Source organism: Ambystoma mexicanum, chromosome 3p, assembly GCF_040938575.1.
Source record: "Ambystoma mexicanum isolate Mex_15411 chromosome 3p, UKY_AmexF1_1, whole genome shotgun sequence".
Lineage (NCBI taxonomy): Eukaryota > Metazoa > Chordata > Amphibia > Caudata > Ambystomatidae > Ambystoma > Ambystoma mexicanum.
In genome coordinates, this window is record NC_090925.1 from 1,009,934,888 (window position 1) to 1,009,960,830 (window position 25,943).

The 25,943-nt window shown below is 44.3% G+C and overlaps 1 protein-coding gene across 2 annotated transcripts in view; it reads left to right on the forward strand.

Annotated features, from left to right (window-relative positions):
* L3MBTL1 (L3MBTL histone methyl-lysine binding protein 1) overlaps positions 1–25,943 on the forward strand; it is a 1,278,801-nt gene that overhangs the window by 1,125,342 nt on the left and 127,516 nt on the right. For both annotated transcript variants that reach the window (XM_069652331.1, XM_069652332.1), the window contains exons 18-19: positions 8,251–8,445; positions 11,005–11,054. In XM_069652331.1, the coding sequence (XP_069508432.1) occupies positions 8,251–8,445; positions 11,005–11,054 (245 nt within the window). The remainder of the gene's footprint in view (positions 1–8,250; positions 8,446–11,004; positions 11,055–25,943) is intronic.

Sequence of the window (25,943 nt, forward strand, 5' to 3'; positions counted from 1 at the left end):
GTAGTGCCTTGGCATGGGCGACACCCTTAGTGACAGCTCATGACCCTTCAGTGAATGATTACGATCTGTTTGTCCGCAATCTCAAGGCACGGTTCGAGAGACCGGAGGTCCAGTATTGTTCATATGAAGCCCTGTTGACGTCAAGCAAGGGAATCGGGATTTTCAATCTTATGTATCCCAATTTCAGGGATTGGCGGCCTTGGCAGGATGGCCATACACCGCCCAACAGACCATATTTCGTAGAGGGTTACACGAAGAGATAAAAGATTAGTTAGCACGAGTAGCAAGACCAGAGACATTCTCCGAATTAGTGTCCTTGGTTCTCCGGATTGAATTTAGACTTAATGAGAGACGCCATGAGAGAAGGAGAAGCCGAGGGCATCAGTGGAACTATCAACCTGTTCCGACCTCTAAAGACTGTGTTTCCACTGAAGAATAGATGCACATATGTGCTGCAAGAGGACCTCTGTCTTCAGAAGAAAGGAGACGAAGACGGGAATCAAATTTGTGCATGTGTTGTGAGTCATTGAAACACCAGTTGAAGGACTCCACAGAGATACCATCCCGATGTTCGGGAAACTCACAACCCCGGGTCTATGCAAGGGAGACTTCGGGGAAGGCTGCACAAGCCCTTGCAACACCACTAAGTCAGGAGAAGGAGTAGAAGACAACTGACGAATGGTTTTCCAGGTTTTGTTAACTACCTCACCCAGGATCTCTATTCCGGTACTTGCCATGTTGGACTGCGCAGCAGCAGGCAACTTTATATATACCCCCTGGGCGCAGGACAAGAGGATTCCTCTCAAACCGAAGAAAAAAACAATTCCGGTAGAGGGAGTGGATGGTCGCCCACTGTCGTCAGGGACGGTCACTACAGAAACCCTGCCTTTACAGATATCCATGGGTGATCATACAGAAGTGATCATATTCAATGTCATCAGGGCTGCACACTTTCCTCTGATACTTGGAATATCTTGGTTGAGACTTCACAACCCCTGTATTGACTGGGGTTCTAATCGACTAAGTTTCAATTCGGATTATTGTGGACGGCATTGTATCAAAGAACAACGGGTTGAAGTGCAATCTGCTTATCCTGTCAGTCAACCTCATATTTACATATCTGCCATTCCGGTACAGTACAAAGAATACGAAGAGGTATTTGAAGACGTTGTCCCCAAGCTCCTCCCACCTCACCGTCCAGAAGATTGCAGAATAGAACTAAAGGAAGATGTACCCTTACCATTCGGACGGATGTATCCATTATCGCAGCGGGAACGAATAGCTCTGAAGGAGTATCTGGATTCTAATCTTAAGAACGGACTAATAAGGAAGTCAATGTCTTCTGGAGGGGCCTCTCATTTCGTTGTTGCAAAGAAAGGAACCAAGGAGCTACGCCCCTGTATAGACTACCGGGGACTAAATAGTATTACTGTACGGGACCGATATTCCCTGCCCCTTATAAGGGACATCCTTGAAGCCGTAAAGGACTCACAGATCTTTACAAAGATCGATCTACTTGGAGCTTACCACTTGCTTAGGATAAGGAAGTGGTAAGCTCCACGTGAAAGACAGCCTTCGGAACACTGTTAGGGTTGTTTGAATATTGTGTCATGCCCTTTGGATTAGTTAACGCCCCGGCGGTGTTCCAGAGATTCATGGGCCGTGTATTTGCGGTTCGGTTATGCTTAATACTTCCGTTGTTGTGTATCTAGATGATATTTTGATATACTCCTCTACTCTCCAGGAACATCGAACCCAGGTAAAGGAAGTACTACTGAGCCTCAAAGAGAATCATCTGTACGCTTAGGCCGAGAAGTGTACTTTCGAAGCAGCTGAGGTACCCTATCTTGGTTTCATCTTATCCTCAAGCGGAGTACGGATGGATCCCGACAAGGTTAAGGCCATTCTCTGATGGCCAGAACCCTCTTCCATTAAGGAGGTACAACGTTTTCTTGGACTGGCAAATCTTTACCGCTGTTTCATTCCCCATTTCTCTGAGATGGTACTGCCGCTGACTCTGCTTCTCAAGAAGGGAAGTACCTTTAACTGGAATCCAACAGCGCAGTCTGCCTTTTCAAAGCTCAAGAAGTTGTTCACCACGGCGCCGCTGCTAATTCAACCGGATCAGTCTAAGACTTTTATAGTGGAGACAGATGCTTCAGGCGGGGCCATGGGTGCAGTTCTGTCACAAGAAGACAGTGAAGGATTGGAACATCCTATCACCTACTACTCGCGTACCTTAACTGTAAGTGAACTGAATTATTCTGTTCTTGAGAGAGAACTGTTAGCCATGAGACGAGCATGCGAGGAGTGGAGACGCTTATTACAAGGAGCTACCAACCCATTCCACATCTGCACAGATCATAGGACTCTGCGGGTTCTCCAGCAGATGGAATGCAATTCCCATCATGCCAGGTGGGCATACTATTTTTCCAACTTCGATTTTCAGATCACGTATATTCCAGGAACACAAAACGGTGTTGCTGACGCTGTATCTAGGGGCTGGTCAGACGAAGAACAGAAAACCGAGGCTACCTTGACTGAAAAGGAAAGAATATTGCCTAAATAAAGATTCATTGCAGTAATCAACAGCTTCCTCCAGAGTGTCCAGAAGGAGTACAAGACATGGAAAAAACAAAAGCCATTGACAAAAGGTTTACAAGAAAGAGATGGACTGTGGTTTCATAATGCGGCCCTCTTTCTACCCACTCAAGGACTCCAAGAACAAGCTCTACACCTTTGTCATGATCTCCCATTAGCTGGACATAGAGGTCAAAAGGCCACATATGAACTATTGACCAGACGTTTTTGGTGGCCTTCGGTACGAGCTGATGTACACTCATATGTCAAATCCTGTTCGGTTTGTGTCAATGCTAAGGTCTCTAGACAGAGACCTTGTGGTCTTTTGCAACAACCGGACTTACCCTCTCGTCCTTGGGAGAACCTATCTATGAACTTCGTCATGGAGTTGCCTCCCTCTCAGGGAAAGACGGCAATAATGGTTACTATAGATTCATTCTCCAAGCAAGCCCACTTTTCTTCCCTAACAGGAGTGCCTTCTGCTGCTGAAACCGCTTCTGTATTCCTCAGATACATTGTAAGATTACATGGACTGCTTTGAGTCATTGTTTCTGACAGAGGGGTACGATTCACCTCTAGATTCTGGTCCATATTGTGCACGGAACTAGGAATCCATAGAGCATTATCATCGGGGTATCACCCCCAGACCAAAGGACAGACGGAGAAACTTAATGCCACTCTTGAAGAGTACCTTCAGTGTTTCTGCAATAAGGAACAAGATAATTGGGCGTCTCTGATACTGATAGCAGAGTTCACCTATAACAACACAGTTCATACAGCCATCGGAATGAGCCCTTTTCAGTGCACCTATGATTACCATCCGCATTTCCCACCTGCTGTAGTTCCTGGAGGTACTAAAGCTCCAGCAGTGGATGAAGTAGTGTCTGAGCTTCAACGGATTCATTAGTCTGCTCTGCTTACTTTGGAAGAGAGCCGAAAGAATTATAAGAAGTACGCCGATACCAAAAGAAGACCGAATCCACAATGGGGTCCAGGATCACTGGTCTGGTTATCCACCAGATATTTACCTCGCTGGGCACAACTGGGCAAATTCTCTCCAAGATACATTGGGCCGTATAGGATTGAAGCAAAGATCAATCTAGTCACTTACAGACTGAACCTACCTTCTCGACTCAAGAGAATAGACCCAGTCTTCCACACTTCCTTACTAAAGGCACATGTGGAGGATCCATTCCATAGAAGCATCAAGAAGACAAGTGTAGCTACTTCAAACGAACCCGAGGAGTATGAGGTAGCCAGACTGGTGGATTCTTGTTATCAACGGGGAACCTTACAGTACTTGGTACACTGGAAGGGGTACCCAAGATCTAAAAGGACCTGGGAGCCCAAGACTCATACAAACGCTCCAAGACTTATTCAGAGATTTCACAGGTTGAACCGAGCAAGCCAGGTGGACCCAGACACCGAAGGCGGCATACTATAATGCACCAGCCGTGGAAGGTCTGGTTTCAATGGCAGCACACCTAACATGGAGGCCAGAAGCCTGTCTTAACGGTCTATGCCTCATCCAAGATGGCTTCCAGCATGTATTTACGTTTTACGCACCGGTTCTCTGATGCGTTGTATCGTAGTACTTTCGTATTACCCCCAACACTAGTTCTCAGAGCTCTTTCCCTGCGTACCAATAATTTTCAGCCTTTCCACCTTCCCCTCTTTTCGCAATACCTACTCCTTTCACTAGTGGCATAAGTCCTCCTTGGGTAGCTATCTTTGCAGATCGTTTCTCTATTAATTGCACTGTGAGGTAAACTCTCATACTCAGTCGCTATCCACTTCCTTGTTTTTTTTCCGTTACTTTCATTTGCTTTACTACAGTGCTATTCCTCCGACTCATACCTTTTTCTGCATTTGTTTCCTTTACCTTATCTCTTACGCCTACTCCCTCTGTTTTCTGCTTGGACGGACTTTCTGAGCTGTTCTAGCGGACTTTGCGCTAATGATTTCTTCGGCGCTCCTGCTTCATATGTTGTTCTAACAGACTCACCGCAACTTGTGTCGTTTACCTCGACTCACCTGCATTTGCGTTGCCCAGCCAGTTGAGCGCTATTTGGTTCTTTGACGCCTTTGCTTGCCCATATCCGTACTTCAGAGACAGTTCTACCTGCCTTGTTTCCAACCAGCCAGTGCTAACAGTCCTGCTACCATCTATAACAGCTGTACATGTGAATACTGTGAACGAACCTGCAGATTTGTAACACCACTCGGTGTCATCCGGAACCAGAGTCCTTACTACTTTAATTTATTGGACCATTCTACATAAACCCTCCAGCCTTCAAGCAGGAACACAATCTACACAGGGTTTTTTCCAGCCTTGCAGCTTTTTCCCTGGAATTGGGGGCTGGCTCCTGGGATTTGGTTCTCATCCGGTCACGGTGGCCTCCGGGGAGTCACGTCCTTATCTACATCAAAAGAAGGACAAGAAGAGGAAGGAACCTAGGAAATCTAGAAAGAAAAGGGAGACAGAATCCCCGACAGACTCCATTGAAGAATCAGGTGAGGAGGAGTTTGTGGAAAGGGGAATCAAGGTTGTGAGTTCCGACACATGTTCATCTGAGTGGCTAGTGGCAGTGGATGATTTCTACCTACTTTTTGTGAACTTTACACGCCGCCTGCTATCGCAGCTGCAGTAAGAGAAATGTGTCACCATTGTCCTAAAATGGTCTGTTCGCCAACTCTTGATGACTTGTCCTTTCTTGAGCCTTCTTCTACCTACTTGGGTGGGGGAGATCCTGCTAGGTCTTTTGTCTTTGGCAGGCTTCCTTGCGAAAGCCTGCCAAGGCTCCCTGCATGCCTGAAAGGACAGGAAGTGGGTGAGTTGACTGAAACTCCCCTGGTCTCTGTCCTGCAGTGTGTCTGCGTGGATGCAGTTCGAACTGGGACGGTGGGTGTCCTTTTGGACAAGCCAGCCCCCAGATTTGCATGAAGTCTTGAATGGTGATTGGTGAATCCTGACAGTTTTCCTGCATGAAAATGGGAGGGTTCTAAAGAGAATGGCAGAATCGACCAATAGGAAGGAGGACGACTGCCGCCACCTCCAGCGACCGCCAGATACTGCGGAGAAAACGCTGCTGCTCCAGCCTCCTCTTTTACTCAACAGGGAAGATCTAGACCGGACAACTTCCTCCCTTGGACTGGTGGGCCTAACCAGTCTCGAGACAAACTGCATTTCGAGCCATCCCTCAAAGAGCTGCGACCGTCCTGGGCTGCAATTTCCCAATACCCTGGGACTTGGACCCTTTTTCTGGGCATCGTCTCCTGAAGCACGGTTTCGGTTGGACCTTGTGCGGATCCTTCTGGGCCTACAGGTAACACTTTCGCGCTCTGAGACGTCTCCTCTTCCAAGTCAGGGACCCAGAAATGAAGGGAAGTCGGCCGTATGACAACCGTCGCTGCTCCGATGCCTGTGCCGAGTCCCAACATGCCAGTATTGTGAAGATCTGCTGGGCATCCAATCCGAACAAACTGACCATCTGCTCCCGGCAAAAGTTCTTTCATCAACCTCCAGACCAAGAGTCTGAAAAGGAGCTGCTGTTGCCTCACCTTGGGGACCCGCCAGTAACATTGTTGTTCTTCATCAGAAAAGGTACTGGCCCGTTCCCAGGTGCTGACCTGGGTGCCTGCTGTGTTGATCTGTTCTCCTCCTGAGATCCTTGAGACACATTTGCGTGGACAACCTAATAGTGTTCTCCCAGTCCTAAGGACATTGTTCCTTTGGGCTACAATCCATCAGGGGGTCTATGCAACCACCCTGAACCCCCTTTATACTGAACATTTTCCCTTCCTGCAACATTGAAGAATCCTGCTAAACTTTTACCTTTGACAGTGCCTGTATTACTTTGTTCTTCCACCCATGGGCCCTGGCCACCCTTTGTCCCAACTGACATTGAGACTCTCCTCCCCAGATAGACCTGGACTTTCTAACGTATAGGCTACCTGGAAGTTACTTAACAGTATCCTTGTTGCATTATATTGAATGTTGATTAAATAATTGATTTGCTAACTTGAATGCTACTCTGACTACTTACCTATTTATCATCTAAAGTCTACCAATGAATTTAGTAATGCTCAACCAATGTTACGTTTCCTTATCTGAAATCCTAGTAATGTGTTAATTGCCTTAGTGTTTATAAAAATGCAGTGTGCACGTGTATTCTTGACTACAAGTGTGCTCTGGGGTCTTTGTACTTATCTACAACCCTCGTCCCTCCTAGACTAAGCCTGGCTGTTCGAACATAACTACCAAACCTTTTGGGTAGTTCAGGCCAAACCTAAAATTTGGATACCAGCACACCTAAGAGTGAGTCTTCTACAGTTCTACCACAGGTGAACTTCAGTAAAACTCCCAGAAAATTACAAATGCTCCGTCCATTTGAATTAAAAGAAAAGCATTTGTAGCGCACAGTAGGGAAAAAAAAGAAGCTTGTCACAGCCTGAAACTGTGCCCGAGTTACTTTAGGAGCAAACAGGATTTGGGCTTTGAAAGATATGTTGATAATATCAACCCCAAGCATGAACATGCTTTGTTCCTTATAGGATGGGAATTTTGAGGTTGGCGTCCTTCCTGAAATCTTGGGGTATTACAGGCTCTGGTATTTGTCTGCTCTGTAGCTCCAATGAGGAGACTGTGACACACTTTATTTTTCTGCTCACGGTTTAATGGGTTGAGAGCCGTTTATTTGGAGCTTATTTTAAGCACTGCGGGAATGCGTACAATCTCAGTAGCATTGGAGTATTGCAGACAAACCGAGGATTTGGATAATGTTCATAGGGTAGCAACATTTAAGATTTCAGGAAGTTCTGTGCCAACACTTCATTCTCTTTCATTTGTCCTCAGTAGTCACTTTTTTGTTTATGGGCAAGAGCATTACTGGTTATTAATAAGAGCACAAGAAGTCAGAACAAAAATCCTGTGCTGTGCTATAATTGGATTTGTGCAAATTCATAAATTGAATTATTCTGTGGGGATCAGTATTGTACACCCATCTGCTGCTTGCCACAGTCATAGTCTCAATGTTTGCTTCAACATATGGCTTCACACTTGCCCAACAATACACATTTGGCCAACAAGTAGTTCACTACTTACTATCTGCTTTTTCAAAACAATATTTTAACTAAATGAATTGCTACGATATCTCCAAAATGTTTAGCTAGTCCTTCCTCCGGTTTCAACGTGTTGCCATGTTGTGAAGCAAATATGTAACATGTTTGCTACATTTTCTTGAAATAAAAGTGTGTTGTTATGGACAGCAACAAAACCTACCCAACTTCTCTTTTTTCATTATCAATACGATGGCACACATACATAAATACACTGAAGCATTCATGTACCTCTTAATACTTCCTCCCTGTCTCGGGAGGATAGCTCAGGGGCAACATGCATGCCTTGGAATCAAGACGACACGCAGCAACCAAAGGTTCGATCCCCGGGTCCGCGCTTAGAAACCTCTGGGTATTAAACACATTATAAATAACCTAAGATATCATATGATTATCACACTCGCATTCAAACCGATTATCACACATGCAGAAAAGGAGCAGCTCCAATGGTCTTTACAGCTATGACAACCTTTACATCGACTTTTAACATGACACTTTAATATCGCTTAGTGATTGTTCTTGCTTAAATTTTGATTGGTTTTGATTCTTTAGGAAGTGCCCTACGCCTGGATGCGATGGGTCGGGGCATGTAACTGGCCGTTTCACTGCCCATCATTGCCTCTCAGGATGTCCACTGGCAGAGAAAAATCAAGGAAGGACAAAGGCTGATTTCTCAGACAGTGAGCTGTCTGCACGCAAGAGGAACCTGATGAGCTTCACACCGCGAAAGAAACGGCATCATGGAAGGTAAACGAAATACAAAAAGATGTCAGGTAAACGATGTAAAAGTAAGCCACGTAGCTGATAAGTGGGGTGCAAATTTTGCAAGCGCTCTGAGTTACAATGCACCTCCATGTCTCTCCCGACTGTGGAAACCCAGCAACAAATCCCATATCTAACCCAGGGAGCAAAGGTAGATTTAACTTTTATTTCCATACAGCTTACAGCTGTGACCAATCCCAAGGTATCGTCACTGCTTTAGATTTGGAAGCCCCCCCCCCCCCCATGAGGCCAGGGTGGTGAGGCTGCTAACCGATTATCCCCCTGGTAGTGGAACTCAGCGAGAGGACCTCATGGGGAAAGAGGACCCGCCCCTGCCGAAAGCAGTGCCCAAATAGGGAGAACACAGTGCCACTTTAACCCTCCCACCTTTACTTCAACTCCTCCTCTGTACCCTCCACCAAGTACCACAATGTACTGTTTACTCCAGTGGAACCCATTGAGGTAAAAGACGCACAGTATTCAATGGTAGCACTGGACAAGGAAGAGGATGCAAGGAATATCGCCAAAAGGAATGAAGGTACACACTCCATCCTTTTTTCACAGCGTGATTGGTCAGCTGTCATTCAAAGACAGAGCGGGGTGAAAAGGATGGTGTCTTTGTTCAACGCTCGAGGAGAACCGAGGACTTCACAAGGGGCCACACAGAGACTCAGCAGGAAGAAGTAGGTCATGGGCAGCGGAAGGGCAGACCAGGTGGCGTAAGGGGGGATTTATAATGCTTTTCTACACCATTTTTGAACTTTCAGTTTGGAACTATGATATCGGGCTGCAGGTCGTCAGCCAAAAGACTTTCCCTTTTCACCTTTTTCCTAAGATTAGTTTGCGAGGGCTAGGATAGGATTTGGATACAAGACGGTGGACTATAAGTTGGACATCCTGACACTGACAGTATCATTAGTTTTGCTGGGACAGGGAATCCCCTCATAGAGATAGGGCCAGGTAGGACTTTCTCCAACCCTTCTTATTTTGTCTTCAACAAAAGTCATTATCAATCAATATGCCACCTTTGTGTTCGTTTCTTACTCTCAGGCCCTCACACAGCGCTCTGGGTTTTTATAGATTTACACAGAGGTTAATTCAGAAAAGTCAGTAAGATATATTTTGTCAGTTACATTAACAATCAACTGCCTAATCGAACATCCTTTGGCTTTAAGGGACATGCCTTTGTAGCACCATGGGAGACCTGTCCACTTTTGCTCAGCCTACTCACATTACACTACCTCTGTCTGCGACGGACCTATGCGTTACACATAATAGGACCTGATATGGTATCTAGCACCTATGTGATCACCATTCTGGTTCTCAGACCAGGAACCCCACCTTTGTAGGTGACGTCTTGTGTGTCACTGGGCATGCCAGTGTCCTGGGCAGAGACAAACGTCATGGACACAAAGTTGGGCTTTTCTGTTTGTGCCAGAAAATCATAATTGCTCAGACTTTCGACTGCATCATCACCCCAATTATGGCTGTGATTTTGCTCTGCCATTGATCATGTACATCCAGAGGACTATGAGAAATACAAAATACTCTCAGCTTTAACATGACTGACTTCCCATCACATATAAATACTTTAATTCCAGTTCACAAGTAATAATCGGAATATCGTGTTTTGAATAGCACTTCATTCTAAATTCCACCTGCTTCTGATCTTTGTAGTTTTGCTGTTGTCCAAATTTGATAGTACAGAAATATTTGTCAATGCAGGTTGATGCCAGAAAAGTGTGCTGTTAGACGGTCCCTAACTGGCATAAATCGAGCACATGTGACACTCATTGAGAAAACATAAGCTAACCACTTAAACATGCCCATAGGTTAGCCCCATTGAAATAGACCATGATGAGCCTAGTCAGTGTTAATCGGAGTAGCCTTTTTCTACATTACCCTTCACAGGGTCTGCTTTCAAGGAGGGTGGGGGCCGATAGGTACATACAAAGATATGACTGCAGTAAGTGGTGGGTTCACCATTTCAAATTAAGAGGTGGTAGTTAGTGGACTTCCATTATGACCAGAATATAATGTGCAGGGCGGTAGTTTCTGACCGCAAGTGACATTGTGCGGGTCAGGGGGGAGCTTCGGAAAACAATCTTCCACTGGAAGAACAAGGTCCTCACCCATTGTAACTCCATCTTTCTGCTTGATATATGTGGCCTGTCTGCAAAGTGGCAGGAGCAGAACTACTGAGAAAAGGATTTTCCATTTACAGTTTGATTTTATGTGGGAGGTGGAGAATGAAGCCTCATGACAGACAAAATGCAACCACGTGACCAAACGAACAAATCTAACAGCTGTTCCTAGGGGCTGGAGACTATGGAACCCACATAATAGTTCTCCACCATGACTCCCCTTGCCCTGTGCCTCCCCGAGTTTTATTTTTTTTGGACAAAATGTTCTCTGAGTCTGGCTAAAAAGCATATAAGCGTGAATTGGTAAAATGGCAGTAATTTGATTTAGGATGAACAAGTAATACAGAGAAAGAAATGAAAAACCTTGCAGCATACCAGAAATAACACTTATGTTTTTCAGGATTGGGCGACCACCAAAGTATCAGAAGATCCAGCAGGAAGACTTTCAAAGTAAGATTCACTCTCTTTCTTAAATTTGTCACTGTTCCTCAAAATCGGTAGGGTCACCTGCTACAAGTGAGAGATGCTCATTCCTGTACCTGGCCAGCAGTGATACCAATTTAATGGAATGATTTTGGTTCTGCACAAACTCAGGGTCAGTGAGCAAGTGCACTGAATGAAATACAAGCCCTTCTGTGGTGACTTTGGGGAATACTGTTTCTCAATAAATCAAAACATTGCAGAACACATTTGGGCCTCATTATGATTTTGGTGGTAATTCACCAGTAAATCCGCAGAGTTACTGCCAAACTTGATTACCATTACTGTCATTTGGTCTCACGGGTTTACCGTGGGATTACACGTAGTTGTAGGGCAGTGTTAATCCCATTTTCAGAATCCATAGGACTCCATGAGGATTTCTGCTTTATTTCTACCAGCAGTAATTTTGCCGGTATTGTTTGGGCAGTGAGGTGGAGGATTTACTTCTAGCTTTTTTTCTGGAGGTAAATCCCCCACCTTACCACCAAACTTGGAGTGTAGTAATGCAGCAGTAATGTAATTACCACAACTTTTACCCTCACCACCGTACTTCTGAGGCCCATTTTTCCAAGTACAGTTGTTGATAATTGGTAGATTACCATACTCAATGCTGAAAATACAACTGCATTTCCGCCCATATTGAATTTTCCTATGAGCATAGATGCTTGAAACCTGGCCTGTCTTTTTACATCTGTAAAAACAAAAAGGAATACATAGGGATTAAGTGTGACGTCAGCCATCATCGCATACATGGTTGCCAGCATTACTAATTGTTTTGTGTAATGGGTGTTATGTTTATTTATACCGCATAGCGCTGCCATTTTCATGGTTACCAGATCGTGAGAACTCAGAATTACCAAGATTCACAAGTGTTTTTTAGCAACCGTTACAAGAGAAAAGTGGAATTGCACTCAAAGGACCACGAATGCACAATTGCCAGCATCGTGTTCCTCTCCCAGTAATTAGCACAGAACTTAAAATTACCCCTAAGTGAGAAGTTTAAAGCCACATAATACTGTCCCAGGATAGCCACCACCAAGAGTAATCTGCTATGCTATCACTGCACCAGAATTCTTTGCCATAATGTTCATGTACCAGCATACTATGCTAGGAGAACTGCAATAGAACATGGCTGGGTAATGAATCCAAAAATACTGTGCCAAGAAACCACTTCTGCAGTGGGTCCATCACCTCAAGTTTAATCAAACAGAAAGCAACCTTAGAGATGTTTGGCATCATTGTAACGAGGAGCGAGAGGATCATAAATAAAGCTCATCTCCAATTGAGAGGCAGACTTTTTACCCAACATGTAGCTTGCTACTCAGGCATGTCTGCTGTTCAATGCATGCATCTACAGCTACTAAATAATGTCCAATTCTAAGGGATAGCTTAATTCACACTGAACTCTGTTGAAGGAAAACAGTATGAAGAATTCAATGGGGTCATCAGATTCCCCCGGCGGTAGCTTCCTCCCAAATAGCCAGGGAACGGCGGCCACTACCTGATCCTGAACCTGGAGGCGGTTGTATGACGAGAGATCACATGGAAGAAGATAGGAACCGGGAGATATCATGGCTTCATTGGATGATGCGCAGTATCCTCCATTTTCTCATGAGGAAGATCTCTTGTTGCCCAATACGCTAATGACCTATTGCTATGCATCTGTTCCCCCTATAAGGGAAATAAAGAAACCTTTTTCCAACACCCTTTAGGCCAAACTCCAATACATAACCTGAAGAGTAAAAGCTCCAGGAAAGACCCTTCAAGTACTATACATCAGAAACCATCAATGCACTTGAATTCCCACAACCACCTAAGTACTGAGACGAGGAGGAATTGATACCGAGCAGCTGGAGCGTCAAGCTTAATGAACATGCTAGTTGTTGGATTACAACAAATGTGCGTAGTACTTTCAAAAATGGTGACCGAACTATGAGAGAGAGCTCAGGAAAAGACGGAGGCACGATCCAGTGTGCGGAAGCTGGTGGCACGAGCAGGTGTGCGGAAGCTGGAGGCATGAGCTGGTGTGGTGGAGCAAAGGAGCTCGCCGAGATAAAAGGAAAGTAACATGGTGCAAGCGAGGCATGACGTGGAGACAGTAGGAACCGCGAGTGGATTCCTGGGTACCTGGCAGCCAAGAGAAACGCGGTGTCCTTATCAGGAGTGGAAGAGAAACCAGTGTGCAGGAGCGTAGCCGTGAGAGAAGCTGTAAAGATTTCATATCCGCCCAGAGTGGGAAGCAAGCGGCAAAGGGGGGGGGGGGGCGGCAGTTGGGCGACCCCACCAAAGGGAATTTGAACATTGTGAAGTTACGGAAATTAAATAATAAGAAGATTCTGAATTGAAAAGGGCAGAGTGTCAACCCGAACCCCAATAAGAAGTGAATGCCAATGTGGGGAAAGCTTAAAAGATCTGTGAATCAAGTAGATATACCAAGCTAAGAAAGGTACATGCTACTTGGATATAAAGAGGAAATATAACATATGAGAAGTCCTGGCAGACACACACCTGGCAGTTAACAGTACAAGCAAAGTCCTGGCATTGGAGTGTACAAGGCAAACTGCAAACCTACAAGGAGTGTCTAGCACATGGGTCTCAAACCAGTAGATCGCGAGCCACTGCTAGCTCGCCTGAGGCTCCCCAGTAGCTCCTTGCATCAGACACCAAAATGAGCACTGTGGAGCTCATGTTCATCAGTGGTGTAACTTGATTGAAAGGCGCAAAAGCCTTGAAAGAGGCTTTTACGCCTTTCAATCATGCAACACCACATTTGTATTACTGGATTCAGATGTAGACACACCTCCCAGCAAAGGCAAAAGATGTACCATTTCCATCCACAGTGGGAAACATATTTGTTTTCCTGCGTAAAAGGAAAATGCACATCATTAATCTACAGTGCCCATGTTACAGTGGAAAAAAGAGTAATGTTGAAAGGCATTTTATAATAATACACACAAATTATGAAAATAAATGTTCCCAGTGGATGCTGTTAGCGATCCTAAAAAAGTAGGTAAACTAAACGCTGTATTGCAAATGCTGTTACAGGTATCCTTCAAAGTTGCTAATTACTTGATAAAAAACAAATGCACTTTTACATATGGAGCCATTTTGAAGGATGCAGTGATTCCCGTGGCTGTGTCTGCTGTAAGAGATTTTAAAAACGGTCCTGAATGTATGTTTGCAATGTCAGGTGCAAATACTATGGCAATGAGGACATTTGCATTATCAGTCAATGTGATGGACCATCTATGTGATTGCCTATCTCTGCAAATCTGCCCTTTTCAGACATGAACTTCCTGAAATCAAAACTTTGATCCCGTCTGACCGCATCTGAGTGCTGTCGCTGTTTCAAGCTACACACCAGATTACTGAGCATTGGTGATTGAATGCAGCATCAAGCTTCACACTGAATGTCTTTATTGGTTTCCTACACGTGTATATGCTTGACCATTTTTAGGATACACCTACTAATGAAAGATAATGACATAAAGATGTTTCTGAAGTTATTAATATCATGGTAAATGCATATATTTATTTTAACTTTTTTATATAAAAAGCAGCTAAACTGCCTAAAATAATATTGGTAAAAATTCACATACTCATCGACATCAATCCCCCCCTAGCCTCCCGCCCCAGTAACCCTCGCCAGTACCTCCCCCCTAATGGCCATTATCAAGAAGTAGCTCATGCTAACGTAAAGGTTGGAGACCCCTGGTTTAGAAGAAACAGTGTTTGATAAACAAAGAAGGAACTTGTGTTAAAAGAAGGAACCTTTTGTTAAAGAAGAACTTACAATGCTGAACAGTTTTTATCTAACAGGATTGTTGTGGGCCAAGAATGACACAAACATCTGTTAGACCCAGAGACATTTGTGATACCAGTGAAGAATCCAGGCATCTCTCCTGCCCTAAAAAGTCTTCACTGGCTCCCTATTGCTGCCCGGATCAAATTCAAATCCCTCTGCATCATCCACAAGGCTGTCTGGGGCCGGGTACCAGATTATCTGCAACTCTCTTACAAAATACTCTCCTTCTAGACCTCTACGTTCCTATGACACCAACTCCCTTTGTGTAAAGCTTTTCAGTAAACGGAGAGCAGGACGTGGTTCTCTTTCCTCAGCTAGATCCCTCCTATGGAACAGCCTCCCCCTCCCCTTTGTGTCTTGAGCAGGATCTTCTTAAGTTCCGAAAGCACCTCAAGCCTTTCCTTTTTTCCTCCTCCTTCCCTTCTTCCCTCCTCTGCTAATCTCACAGATGCTCTGATTGGTGTCTTGGACCCTTATGCATTTTCGGGGGCCCATGGCCACTCACACCCAATCTCCAGCTTCTGTCTACCTCAGCACTTGCTTCGGCACTCCCTCCGCCCTGGAGATTTGCACTTTTCCACCTAACACGGCTCCTGGCTGCATAGCACTTACTATACCTTGCACTTCATCTCTGGCGCACCCTCGAGCACGACAAAAACAGAACTATGTATCACTACATAGTAGGCCCTAATGCACTCTTAGGGAAACCGTAGTCCCAATTGGATTAAGTAAAAGGTAAGAGCGAAATATCTCAATAATAGTAAGGAAAATTCTTCACATTAGTAGCAATGTCATTTCTGATGTAAATAGGATTAAACTTCAATACGCATTTATCAACAATGATTTGAAAGCAAATAAATGTCAGCATCACAGTGTTGACACCAGTATTTATTGTTGATAACACAGGGTTTTAAATGTCATAGCGCCAACTGATCCATCCAATTGGAGTCAACGGCAACAGGGTAATCGTACATTATCTACCATATACTAGGTTATCACAAGAATCATTGTATGTGAATATACAGTCTGGAAAAAGAATTTCATCAGAGCCTGTACAGGTTCAGGTGTGGCTAGGTATTCACACATCAAATTTCCACATTATGTCATGCAATCATAGTATCTTGTAGCTCCAAAATAGCTCAATTCTGGTGTAATCTTTTCACCAACGCGTTTCGCATCATAGATCCATCCACAGGGTGTGAGCTACCTGTTGCTGGTTATCGTGAGTTTCATTGAAGAAGCCCTACAGGGTAATTCAGAACAAACACTCAGTCTCGATTAGAGTGAGGTTAAAATTGAGAATTTCTACCAAACCGAAGCAAATTAACACTAACCTCTACGATTCTTTACACAGAACCAACTTCAAAGCCTGCAAGTGTAGAAAAATATCATAAAGCCAAGTTGGCGCTCATTGATCATTTAAGATCATTGACATAAACTTAAAGCCAAGGGCAGAGAAAGACTAACCCAGTACTCAGAGCAAGTCAAGTGGGGATACCGGGCAAGATCAAGGTGCGGTCTCAAGGAACTCTATAAAGACAATAAAAGGCGGCCTAGGTTAAGAGAGGGTAGGTAAAAAGTAAATTGATCTGGGAATTCATAACTAAAGCCCTTACAGGGCAGGGATTCACCCATACATCTGCGTAACCCCAAGCGTATTGCTACACCTGAGATTAGAGCTAAAACTTTCATGGCTTGTGAGGCTGGGTGTCATTTAAGCAGCTGAGTAAAGCCTGCCCGAATTGTAGAGAAGAAAGATGTGCATACGACTCAAGGTGAGTCAAATCCACCAAGCATCAGCAATATACATTGTGAGAGTGTGCATTTGCATATCACGTGAACCCAAAACTTGTATTCCATGCGGCCGAAACCGTGTGTGCCCCACAGACACTAACATACATAAAGGTCATGTAGTGTACTGAACCGGTCCTACCTAATGAGCAGAGATCCCTGTGGATCTGACCGCATGAACTCGGGCGGCTTGACTGGCAAACTGTTTATAACGTTGCCCTGGCAACCATGCGCATGCGTGCATGGCACCACAGCTGCGTCCACCATCTTGGTCTGGGCCTCAAACAAGTAGATGCCATGGCAACTTCCCCAGAGTCCCGAATAGCCCGGCGAGGGCCAATTAAACTGAGGGGGGGCGAGGAGAGGGTGAGGTAGGGGGGTAAAATAAAATAAAAATACTATTGGCGAAAATTACACAGCTGAAGAGCAAGACTGGGGGCACAACTGTGGTCGAAATTTTGCAGCAGTGTGCCCCCATATCAACGCTCTCAAGCTGCAAGGAATGCTGTTAGGAGTCTCATGCACCAGGTTGCCGGTCCAGACGTCCTGTCAACCGGAGGGAATACCCGAGTGTTCCTTCTGCACCACCCTGCAGGGTAGGTATTACAATGATGCCCAAATAGTGGAATCACAGACGGTACAATAAACCTCATTCATGACAAAAAATGTATAACAATAATTACAAAGGGAATGCAGTAAAGACAAAAAATGGATCGCAGTTGGAAATATAATGATGTCACAAGATGGGGCCATCACGTTTGAAGTAATAAAACCTCATTCATGACAAAACATTTTTTTTCATCAAAATAACGAGGTGAGTATAGAGGAAACAAAGAATGGATCGCAGTTGGATGTAATTTGGATACATTCATGACAAAATGCAAAACGATTTTGACCGTACTACCGAGGGTAATGCAGAGGAGACAAGGAATGAAACACAGTTAGATGTGATTTGAGTAGATGATGTATCCCAAAACCTAAAGATTAAACAAAACACATTAGAGCAAAATCAGTATTCATACCCCTTGGGCTTAAGAAATCCAACAAATCAACCCACAGGATTTCTCGTTGCAGTAACTTCCGTTGTATGTCACCACCCCTGCTGCCCATTGATACCTGTTCAAGAATAACACACTTTAATTGTGCAATGGTATGACGTGCTTCAAGGAAGTGCATAGCCACAGGTGATTTTTGGTTTTTGGTACGTATGTTGGACTTGTGTTCCGTCCATCTTATCTTGACATTCCTGGTAGTCATCCTTACATAGTAGTACCCACATGGGCACTTCAATACATAGACAACATTCCGTGCATCACATGTGCATGAATTCCTCAATTGAATTGGTTTCCCTGAGTGGGGGTGGGTGATACTATTCCCCATGATGACATTACAGCAGTGTTGGCACTTATGATATGGTATCGTGCCTTTGTATTGAATCGAGGCTGATGGTGGTACAACTTCAGCCTTAATAAGGCTCTTGCGCAGTGATCTGCTCTTTCGGTACGCAATCGTAAGGAGTTTTGGAAATAATTGTTGTAATTGCAGGTCCATTCCCAGCATTGGCCAGTTCTTTTGTATGACCTTCATAATCATGCTTTGTACAGTGTGTTGTGACATACACTAGGGATTCACTAGGTTTCGGTGGTTTCGATATAAGAAGTGTCTCACGGTCGACATGTCTTACTTTCTAAGATGCTCTCTCTGCGCCCGGGCCTGGAATCACTTCAAGTTAAGTACTCAATGCGTCTGAGGATGCACTATCGGCTGCTGTGGTGTTAAACGGAAATCATATTAGTGCCTCCTTTTGATTCGTATTGGCCTAAGCCTAGTTGCTCTATGGGGAAAACCGCATTGCAAAGTTCTGAATTAGAATTGACTTCAATCGCCATCTTGGAAAAAGCCCTCCATCTTTGGTTCTAAAACTCCTGCTCACTCTTCAGTAAATAATTAGCTATGTTTTCAACTGCAAAAGCAGAATCGACCTTTGAGCCTATGTCAACACCAGGGCTGGCAGAGCAGACTATTTGTCCTGTGCAAACAAGACCTTGCAGTCAGAACAAACTCCCATTCAAAGTGTTATCTATGTCTACAAACCTCATCTTCCCACAAACAGTGTTATACAATGAATGCAAACTGATGCTGCGAGATTCTGAAGGAATCCTGTGTACATTGGAAAGCTAAAGATCCACACAGCTGACGGCAACAACGTTTGTCATTATGTTTAAGGAACCTTGGAGCTAAAGTGAACTCCAATTTTTAAAGTGTTTTCTGTATCAATAGCCTCGGCTATATTCAAACATAAGAACTGAATGTAGGCAAACTATAAACTGTGTACCTTAACAAAAAGCTAGTGAATTTGTTTCTTGGAACTAGGATCAGCCTAAGCTGAATAACTATCATGACCAGACAGAACAAAGTTGTAACCATTGTATTTTGAGGACTGGAAAACACTTGAAGTATGTAGAGACAATATTGTTGTATTTGCTATGTGAACTGGGAGCGAACCCAAATTTGTAACTTATTAGTATGGAGATGGGCTGAGCTCTGACGTGGATTATGCATAAGTACTGCATGTTCTGTGATGACCAGGACTCACTCCCCTCACAGTGTTTCTGGTACACGCTGCGAGGTGCTGTGAACAGATAGCTACCCGCTTTGATATTTGAATCTGTGCAGAATAAATCTTTGAAACTTCGTGACTGGCGGGTCCAATTTTCGGTGGTACCAAGCCTTGATATTTCCTTGATTTTACAAGATGGCCCCCGAATAGGCACTCTCAAGATTGATGCCATCTCGTTGAAGGTTGACGCGGCTATCGGACCGGGATCGAACGGTGAAAAAGGGGACCCCTTTCTTTGATGAGAAGCGATACCTCAACAATACTGAACGGCCCGATCCCTGGACGGTGAGCTCACGGTCCGAGGCGGCATCTTGACGAAGGTCCCCATATCGAGGTGGATATTTTTGCTGGAATCGCCAGCCACGTCGATCCTTTGTAATCCGATCGGACCTCCTTTAGATCTTTGATCAGGTGAGTCGTGACCCGATTCTTAATTATCCTGATAATTTGTTTTGGCGTATTGCACTTGCAAGTACAATTATTGACCCGGTAACACCAGTATTCTGATATGCCTTGGAAATTATCTGTCTGCTTAAGGGCGTTATTCCGTAGTGACAGATAATCTTTGGAATTTGGCCGACCGGCGCCAATGGAGGGGTCGCCGGTGTGTACTATGTACTGTAAGCATGGCATTGGTAGTATAGTGTTTAATGATATTTGGCACAGACGAACTAGACATGCTTCCGAACTTCAGTGGCCAATCAATGGTAGTTTTGAAATTCCTTGCATAGAATACTTAGAATCCATATTATTAAAGAAAAAGGCTAGACCTGCAGCATTTGATGTATTACAGAATTGGAAGAAAGAAGCTATGCAGCAATTTAAGAGTAGAGAAAAACATGCGTGCCGTCATATGACCAACGCCGAAAAAATGTTATATGATCAAAATAAACAGTCTGAGTCAGTTAGGAGTATGGACAGGGCTTTTTCACTTGGTATTCAGAAAATCTATCCTTCTAAAGACTTTCATGTATCTGATGAGTTGATTGACAAACTTTTAAATGAATGAAGGTCTGGTGCCACTGCGCCACCTCCGTATGTTCTTCTTCCTGCTGTTTTGCCTTTTCCTGCTGTTATTCCTCCTCGCGTAGCTCCTCCTATCGTGCCTCTTAATGTTCCTCTTCCTCCGGCTGTTGTTCCTCCTCTTGTTGTTAATCCTCCACCTGCTCCTCCACCTTTGCTTGCTGTTACGGGTTTGGTGGGTCTACCTGCTGCACCAGTAATAACACCTTTGTTACCGAATGTACAAGATTTGCCTACTCTTCCTCTTCCAAGTGGTTCTGTACCGCTTGTAATTGATCGGGGAGCGGGATCAAGGATTGTAAGTCATAATACTGTGTCTCCAGACAGAAAGTATGAATTGACTGCATGGGCTACACATTGTATGGAGAGGGGTGAACAAGCTGATGTTTTTGCCACACTCTCTAACTTAGATAATTTTCCTGAGAAAAACGTTTTTATTGAAGGATTGAGAGTTCATTTACGTATAATGTGGAACAGATTAGATGTAATAGATCTGCCACAGGGTTGAGGGATCTGAATATTTTAGCATATTCAAGAGATACTGCGGAGGAAATACATGAGCACGTTGAGAGGGTTTTTGAGTATAGAAGGGAGTTGGAGAGGTTACGGAATGAAGATATTTATGGTGATAGTTTGGACACTGTTAGTACAGAAACGGTTCCTTCCTTGTAAATTGATAAATGGTGAAACACGAATTTAGACAAAAGATGCAATTAGGTGGATTTCAGACATCTCGATAACTCTTGTTGAAGTATATAACACGTATAGTCAGTATACGCCAGAAATGCAGAGGAAAGTGATATAGGTAATGGTAGAATACCTGCAGGATGAATGTATAAAAAGAAAGATTTGTTGTCCCGCAGAATTATTGAATATCTACAAGAGAGCTTTTTCGTATGACACTTTTTCAACTCTTTTAGCGCTCGATTTAGCTCTGTTGCTCAGTAAGCGTTCGGAGTTGCCTACTTCTCAGTTGCCTATGAGAGAGGTTCCTCCGACATTTGTCCCAAAAGTTGAGATTCCTGCTAATGTTGCAGCAGGTACACCTGCTCAAGATATTCCTGCACATTATGTGTCAGTTTGTTCACGTCCTGTTCTCGCGACAGGAAGTGAACACCATTAAACAATCTATTCCCGATATTAGGAAGAATCCGACAGGATTCTACAAAGAGATAGAGTCTGTCTTGCAATCATCAGTATTTACCTCGAGCGATATTGATTTATTTCCTGTACTCCTACCTTTTGATTTGTGGAAGCATATTAGGACTACAGACGATGTACCAGGGTTAGGAGATGCATGGGTTGATATGGTTAGACTAGATAGAGAAAGGCCAGCTGGCGAGAGACCGCCACAGGTAATACTGACTTTGCCTGATAGAATAGTTACAAAATTAAAAGCAATAATTGCTGAAAGGAGGATTATTTGGGACAAACTTACTGCTTGTGTCGAAGGGAAATCTGAGAGTGCTACCGAATTCTTCAATCGGTTCGAACAAGTGTTTTCAAATTTCAGTGGACAATATTTGAGCACAGAGTCTGGAAAACGACCATTTGTGGACAAATTTGTGCGTGGATTGTTGCCTGACATCCAGTCGCAAATTATGTATTCAGAAAGCGCTTGGCAAGCGAAGTCTCAGTCAGAAGTATTGCATATGGCTCACTACTATGAGAATCATGTCAATAACTAAAAAAGAATTGAAAAGAGAAAGGAAGACCTAAAAACTAAAGTTCTATTGCAACAGATTGTTAGAGGCCCTAGAAGGGGGTAATACACAATTTAGGGGACAGTATGCTCCACAGGGTAATGCACCTTTGGGTCCTGTAAACATGAACCAGTGTGCTTATTGCAGACAAGAGTGTCATTGGCGTGCACAATGCCCGATCCTCCAGCATTTGGTGCCAAGGGTAGATGACCCACAGGCCGCCCTGGGGCAAGGGGTCCTGGTAGAAGTCAGTTTTCGCAAGATTCGCAGCAAACTTTTTCGCAGGATAATCAGTCACCGAGTGTGGATAATAGAACATTTTTTGATCATCCTTCTACTGCATATCTCTCTGAAGAACTTCCTTTTGACGACATTCTGTTTCGTTAGGATTGTCCGAAGCAGGGTTTGGAATTGACGCCTATTCCCGTTAATCAGAAAGGTCCCTACGTTGAGATGACAGTGGGAAATAGGAAACATCTAGTTTTGATAGATACAGGGGCACAGAAGTGTTCCATTGACCATTCACGGGTTCCAAACATTCCACTGTCAGGGCAAACCAATGTTTCTGTAGGGTTTTCTGGAACACCAGTAGTCTGCCCTGTTTCTTCGGCGGTACCGATTACTTTAGGTCCATTTGCGGACCACTGTCCATTCCTTTTGACTACGAATTGCGGAGAGAATTTGTTGGGGTTGAATCTGTTGAAGGAATTAAATGCGGTAATTAATTGTTCTTCTGATGGAGTGCGTTTGACGATTTCACCACAGCAACTTTCTGTCTCTCAGTTCTTGACCAGACCTTTGCCGCCGGAATTTAGTGATGTTCCCGAGTGTTTGTGGGCAATTGATGACAATGATGTCGGTGTTCTACAAATTGAGCCTGTTAATATCATTTTGATACATGGAGTAAAGTTGCCACATATTCCCCAGTATGAGATCTCGGTTGATGGTGAGCAAGCTTTGAAGTGCATAGTCTCGATTTTGTGCATCGTGGGGTAATTGAGGAAATTGCAGGTAGTTTGTGCAATAGTCTGATTTTGCCCGTGTACAAAAAAGGTGATAATGCAATTCCTTTTTGTTTCATTGATTTGCGTGCCATCAATAAAATTGTTGCTCCACAATTTCCCATTGTGCCTGATGTGATGACAATATTAACTATGATTCTGGCTTCAGCTACTCACTTTAGTGTTGTGGATCTTAAGAACGCTTTCTTTAGTATTCCTATACATAAAGACAATAGATACTTGTTCACCTTCACCTTAGGGGGACGCTCGTTTACCTTCACAAGTGTGCCGCAAGGTTACACAGAGAGTCCTAGCATCTATAGTAGGGCTTTGAAAGAGCAGCTTGACACACTTGAGTTGCTCACCACTTGTACACTGCTTCAGTATGAAGACGATCTACTTTTAGCTGCTGACTCAGAGAGCGCTTGTAAGGAGGGCACCGTGTTGGTGCTTATTCACCTAGCACGACATGGACACAAAGCTTCACTCAAAAGTTTCAGTATTGTCGACAGGAGGTCGCCTATTTAGGCTATCTCCTGTCAAAGGAGGGAAGAAGGTTGACGCCTGAGCGGATACAAATCATTTCTGGCATGTCTGTGCCAAATACACAGAAGGAAGTCAGAGTCTTGATAGGAATGGCTTCTTACTGTAGGCAGTGGATCCCCAATTTTTCGTTAACGATTAAACCAATGTTGGCTTTGACGAAGAGGGGCATTTCTTCGCCATTGCCGTGGAACTTGGAACACCAGCAAGCATTTGATCTGCTCAAGACTGCACTGTGTTCGGCACCAGTTTTGGGCACACCAAATTATGAGAAGGCCTTCGTGTTGTATGTGCATGAACGTGATGGATGTGCTTTGGCTGTATTAACGCAGGAACATGGAGGGAAGAATAGGCCGTGCAGCTACTTTTCTTCCGCCCTTGATTCTGTTGCATGTGCTTTGCCAAGATGTTTGAGAGCTGTCGTTGCTGCTGCGTCCATGAAACAGAGTGAGGGAATGGTCCTAGGCCATGCTTTAACCCTGATGGTACCTCACTCTTTAGATGTTCTATTAAACAGAAAACAAACGCAACATCTCACCTCTGCACGATTAACGAAATACTAATTGATCTTGTTTGTACCGCAGATCACAATTCGCAGATGTTGTGTTCTCAATCCGGCTGAACTTTTACCGTTCCCGCAAGGTACTGCTTGCAGTGATGAAGAGTCACATGACTGCCTCTACACCACAGAGCAAGAGGCTAAAGGCAGAATCGATCTAAAAGATACTCCTTTGAACAATCCACAAGGGGAGCTGTTTTGTGATAGCCCCTGTTTCAACCTTCCGGATGGTACATCCACGACTGCTTATGCAATCACCACATTGAGCACGGTTGTGGAAACCAAAAGACTCACGCAAAACTCTGCGCAGGCCGCAGAGATTATAGCATTGACTCGAGCTTGTGAACTTTCCGAAGGGCTTACAGTAAATATATATACTGATAGTATGCTTTTGGGGTGGTTTACAACTTCGGCAGACTTTGGGCAGAACAAGATTTCTTGACCTCACATTGCACTAAAATCCACTATGGCTCCTTGATAGTACGGTTACTCTCAGCGTTTGCACTCCCCACTCAGTTAGCAATCATGAAATGCGCAGCACATCAGAAGGTCATAGATAATGTGGGAAAAGGGAATGCTTTCGCTGACCAGATAGCCAAACAGACTGCCACTGATCTCTCTTCAGAAATGTATACTTCAAGGGAAGCCACAAATGCCTGTACTTTGGATGAGGGTATCCAATCTGTGAAAAACATTCAAGCTGATGCCACTTTAGAGGAATCTAAGAAATGGGCTGAGGGTTTGGCAAAATTGGATGATGACAGGTGTTGGGTGGATAAGGTGGAAGGGAAATGGTTACTGCCAGATGCGTACATTACGATGATGGTCGCTATGGCTCATGGTCCAACCCATATCTGTGCACGACAAGTTACCAAAATGTTGCAAACTCTTTGGGTGAATGATAAGATCTCCAAAGTAGCTGAGCGCTTCATCCAAAGTTGTATGATCTGTTTGCAGCATAATGTGGGAAAGGGCACATCGACTCCTAGGGGTAGTTTTGGTCCACCTTCTGTCCCCTTCGAGGTTATACATTTTGACTTTATTGAAATGGAGCGTTGCAACAACTACAAATACGTACTAGTGGTTGTCTGCGCTTTTAGTAAATGGGTTGAAGCCTTCCCTGTTAAAGATGCCACAGCTATGACAACGGCGAAAACCATGCTTAAGGAATATTTTCCTAGGTTTGGTTTGCCAAGGGTCATCTGGTCGGACAATGGTCCACATTTTATCGCTGCTGTAATTCTGCAGGTATGCGCGGGATTACATATCGATAAACGGTTCCATTCGGCTAGGCACACTCAGAGTGCTGGTTTAGTAGAAAGACACAACGGCATCATCAAGAACAAGCTTGCTAAGACGTGTGCCGGCACCAAACTGAAATGGCCGGACGCCTTACCGATCGTGTTATTATCTATGAGACCGACCCCTCAAACTAAGACTGGGCTATCTCCATTTGAGGTGGTCATGGGTAGGCCAGTAACATTTGGAATCTGCCAAAGCCACGCTCGCTACGGGATGTTGAACATGTACTTCTTTCTGACTACTGTGGACAGTTAACTAAAAATCTGTATTTGATTTAGCAACAGGTGCGAGAAGCTCTACCTGTTAGGTATGAGGGCCCAGGCAAGTTCTCCTGGTCACACAGACTGCTGTGCGAGTGGAGGGCAGGAAGCACTGGATCCACACATCCCACATCAAGAGGATTCCCTTCCCTTTGCCACACGATACAGAAGGCACAGGACCCCTCACCAATACCGTAACCAACGATCACGAAGCATCAAACAGCATCGAGAGTGTGTCGGAGACTCTCCCTG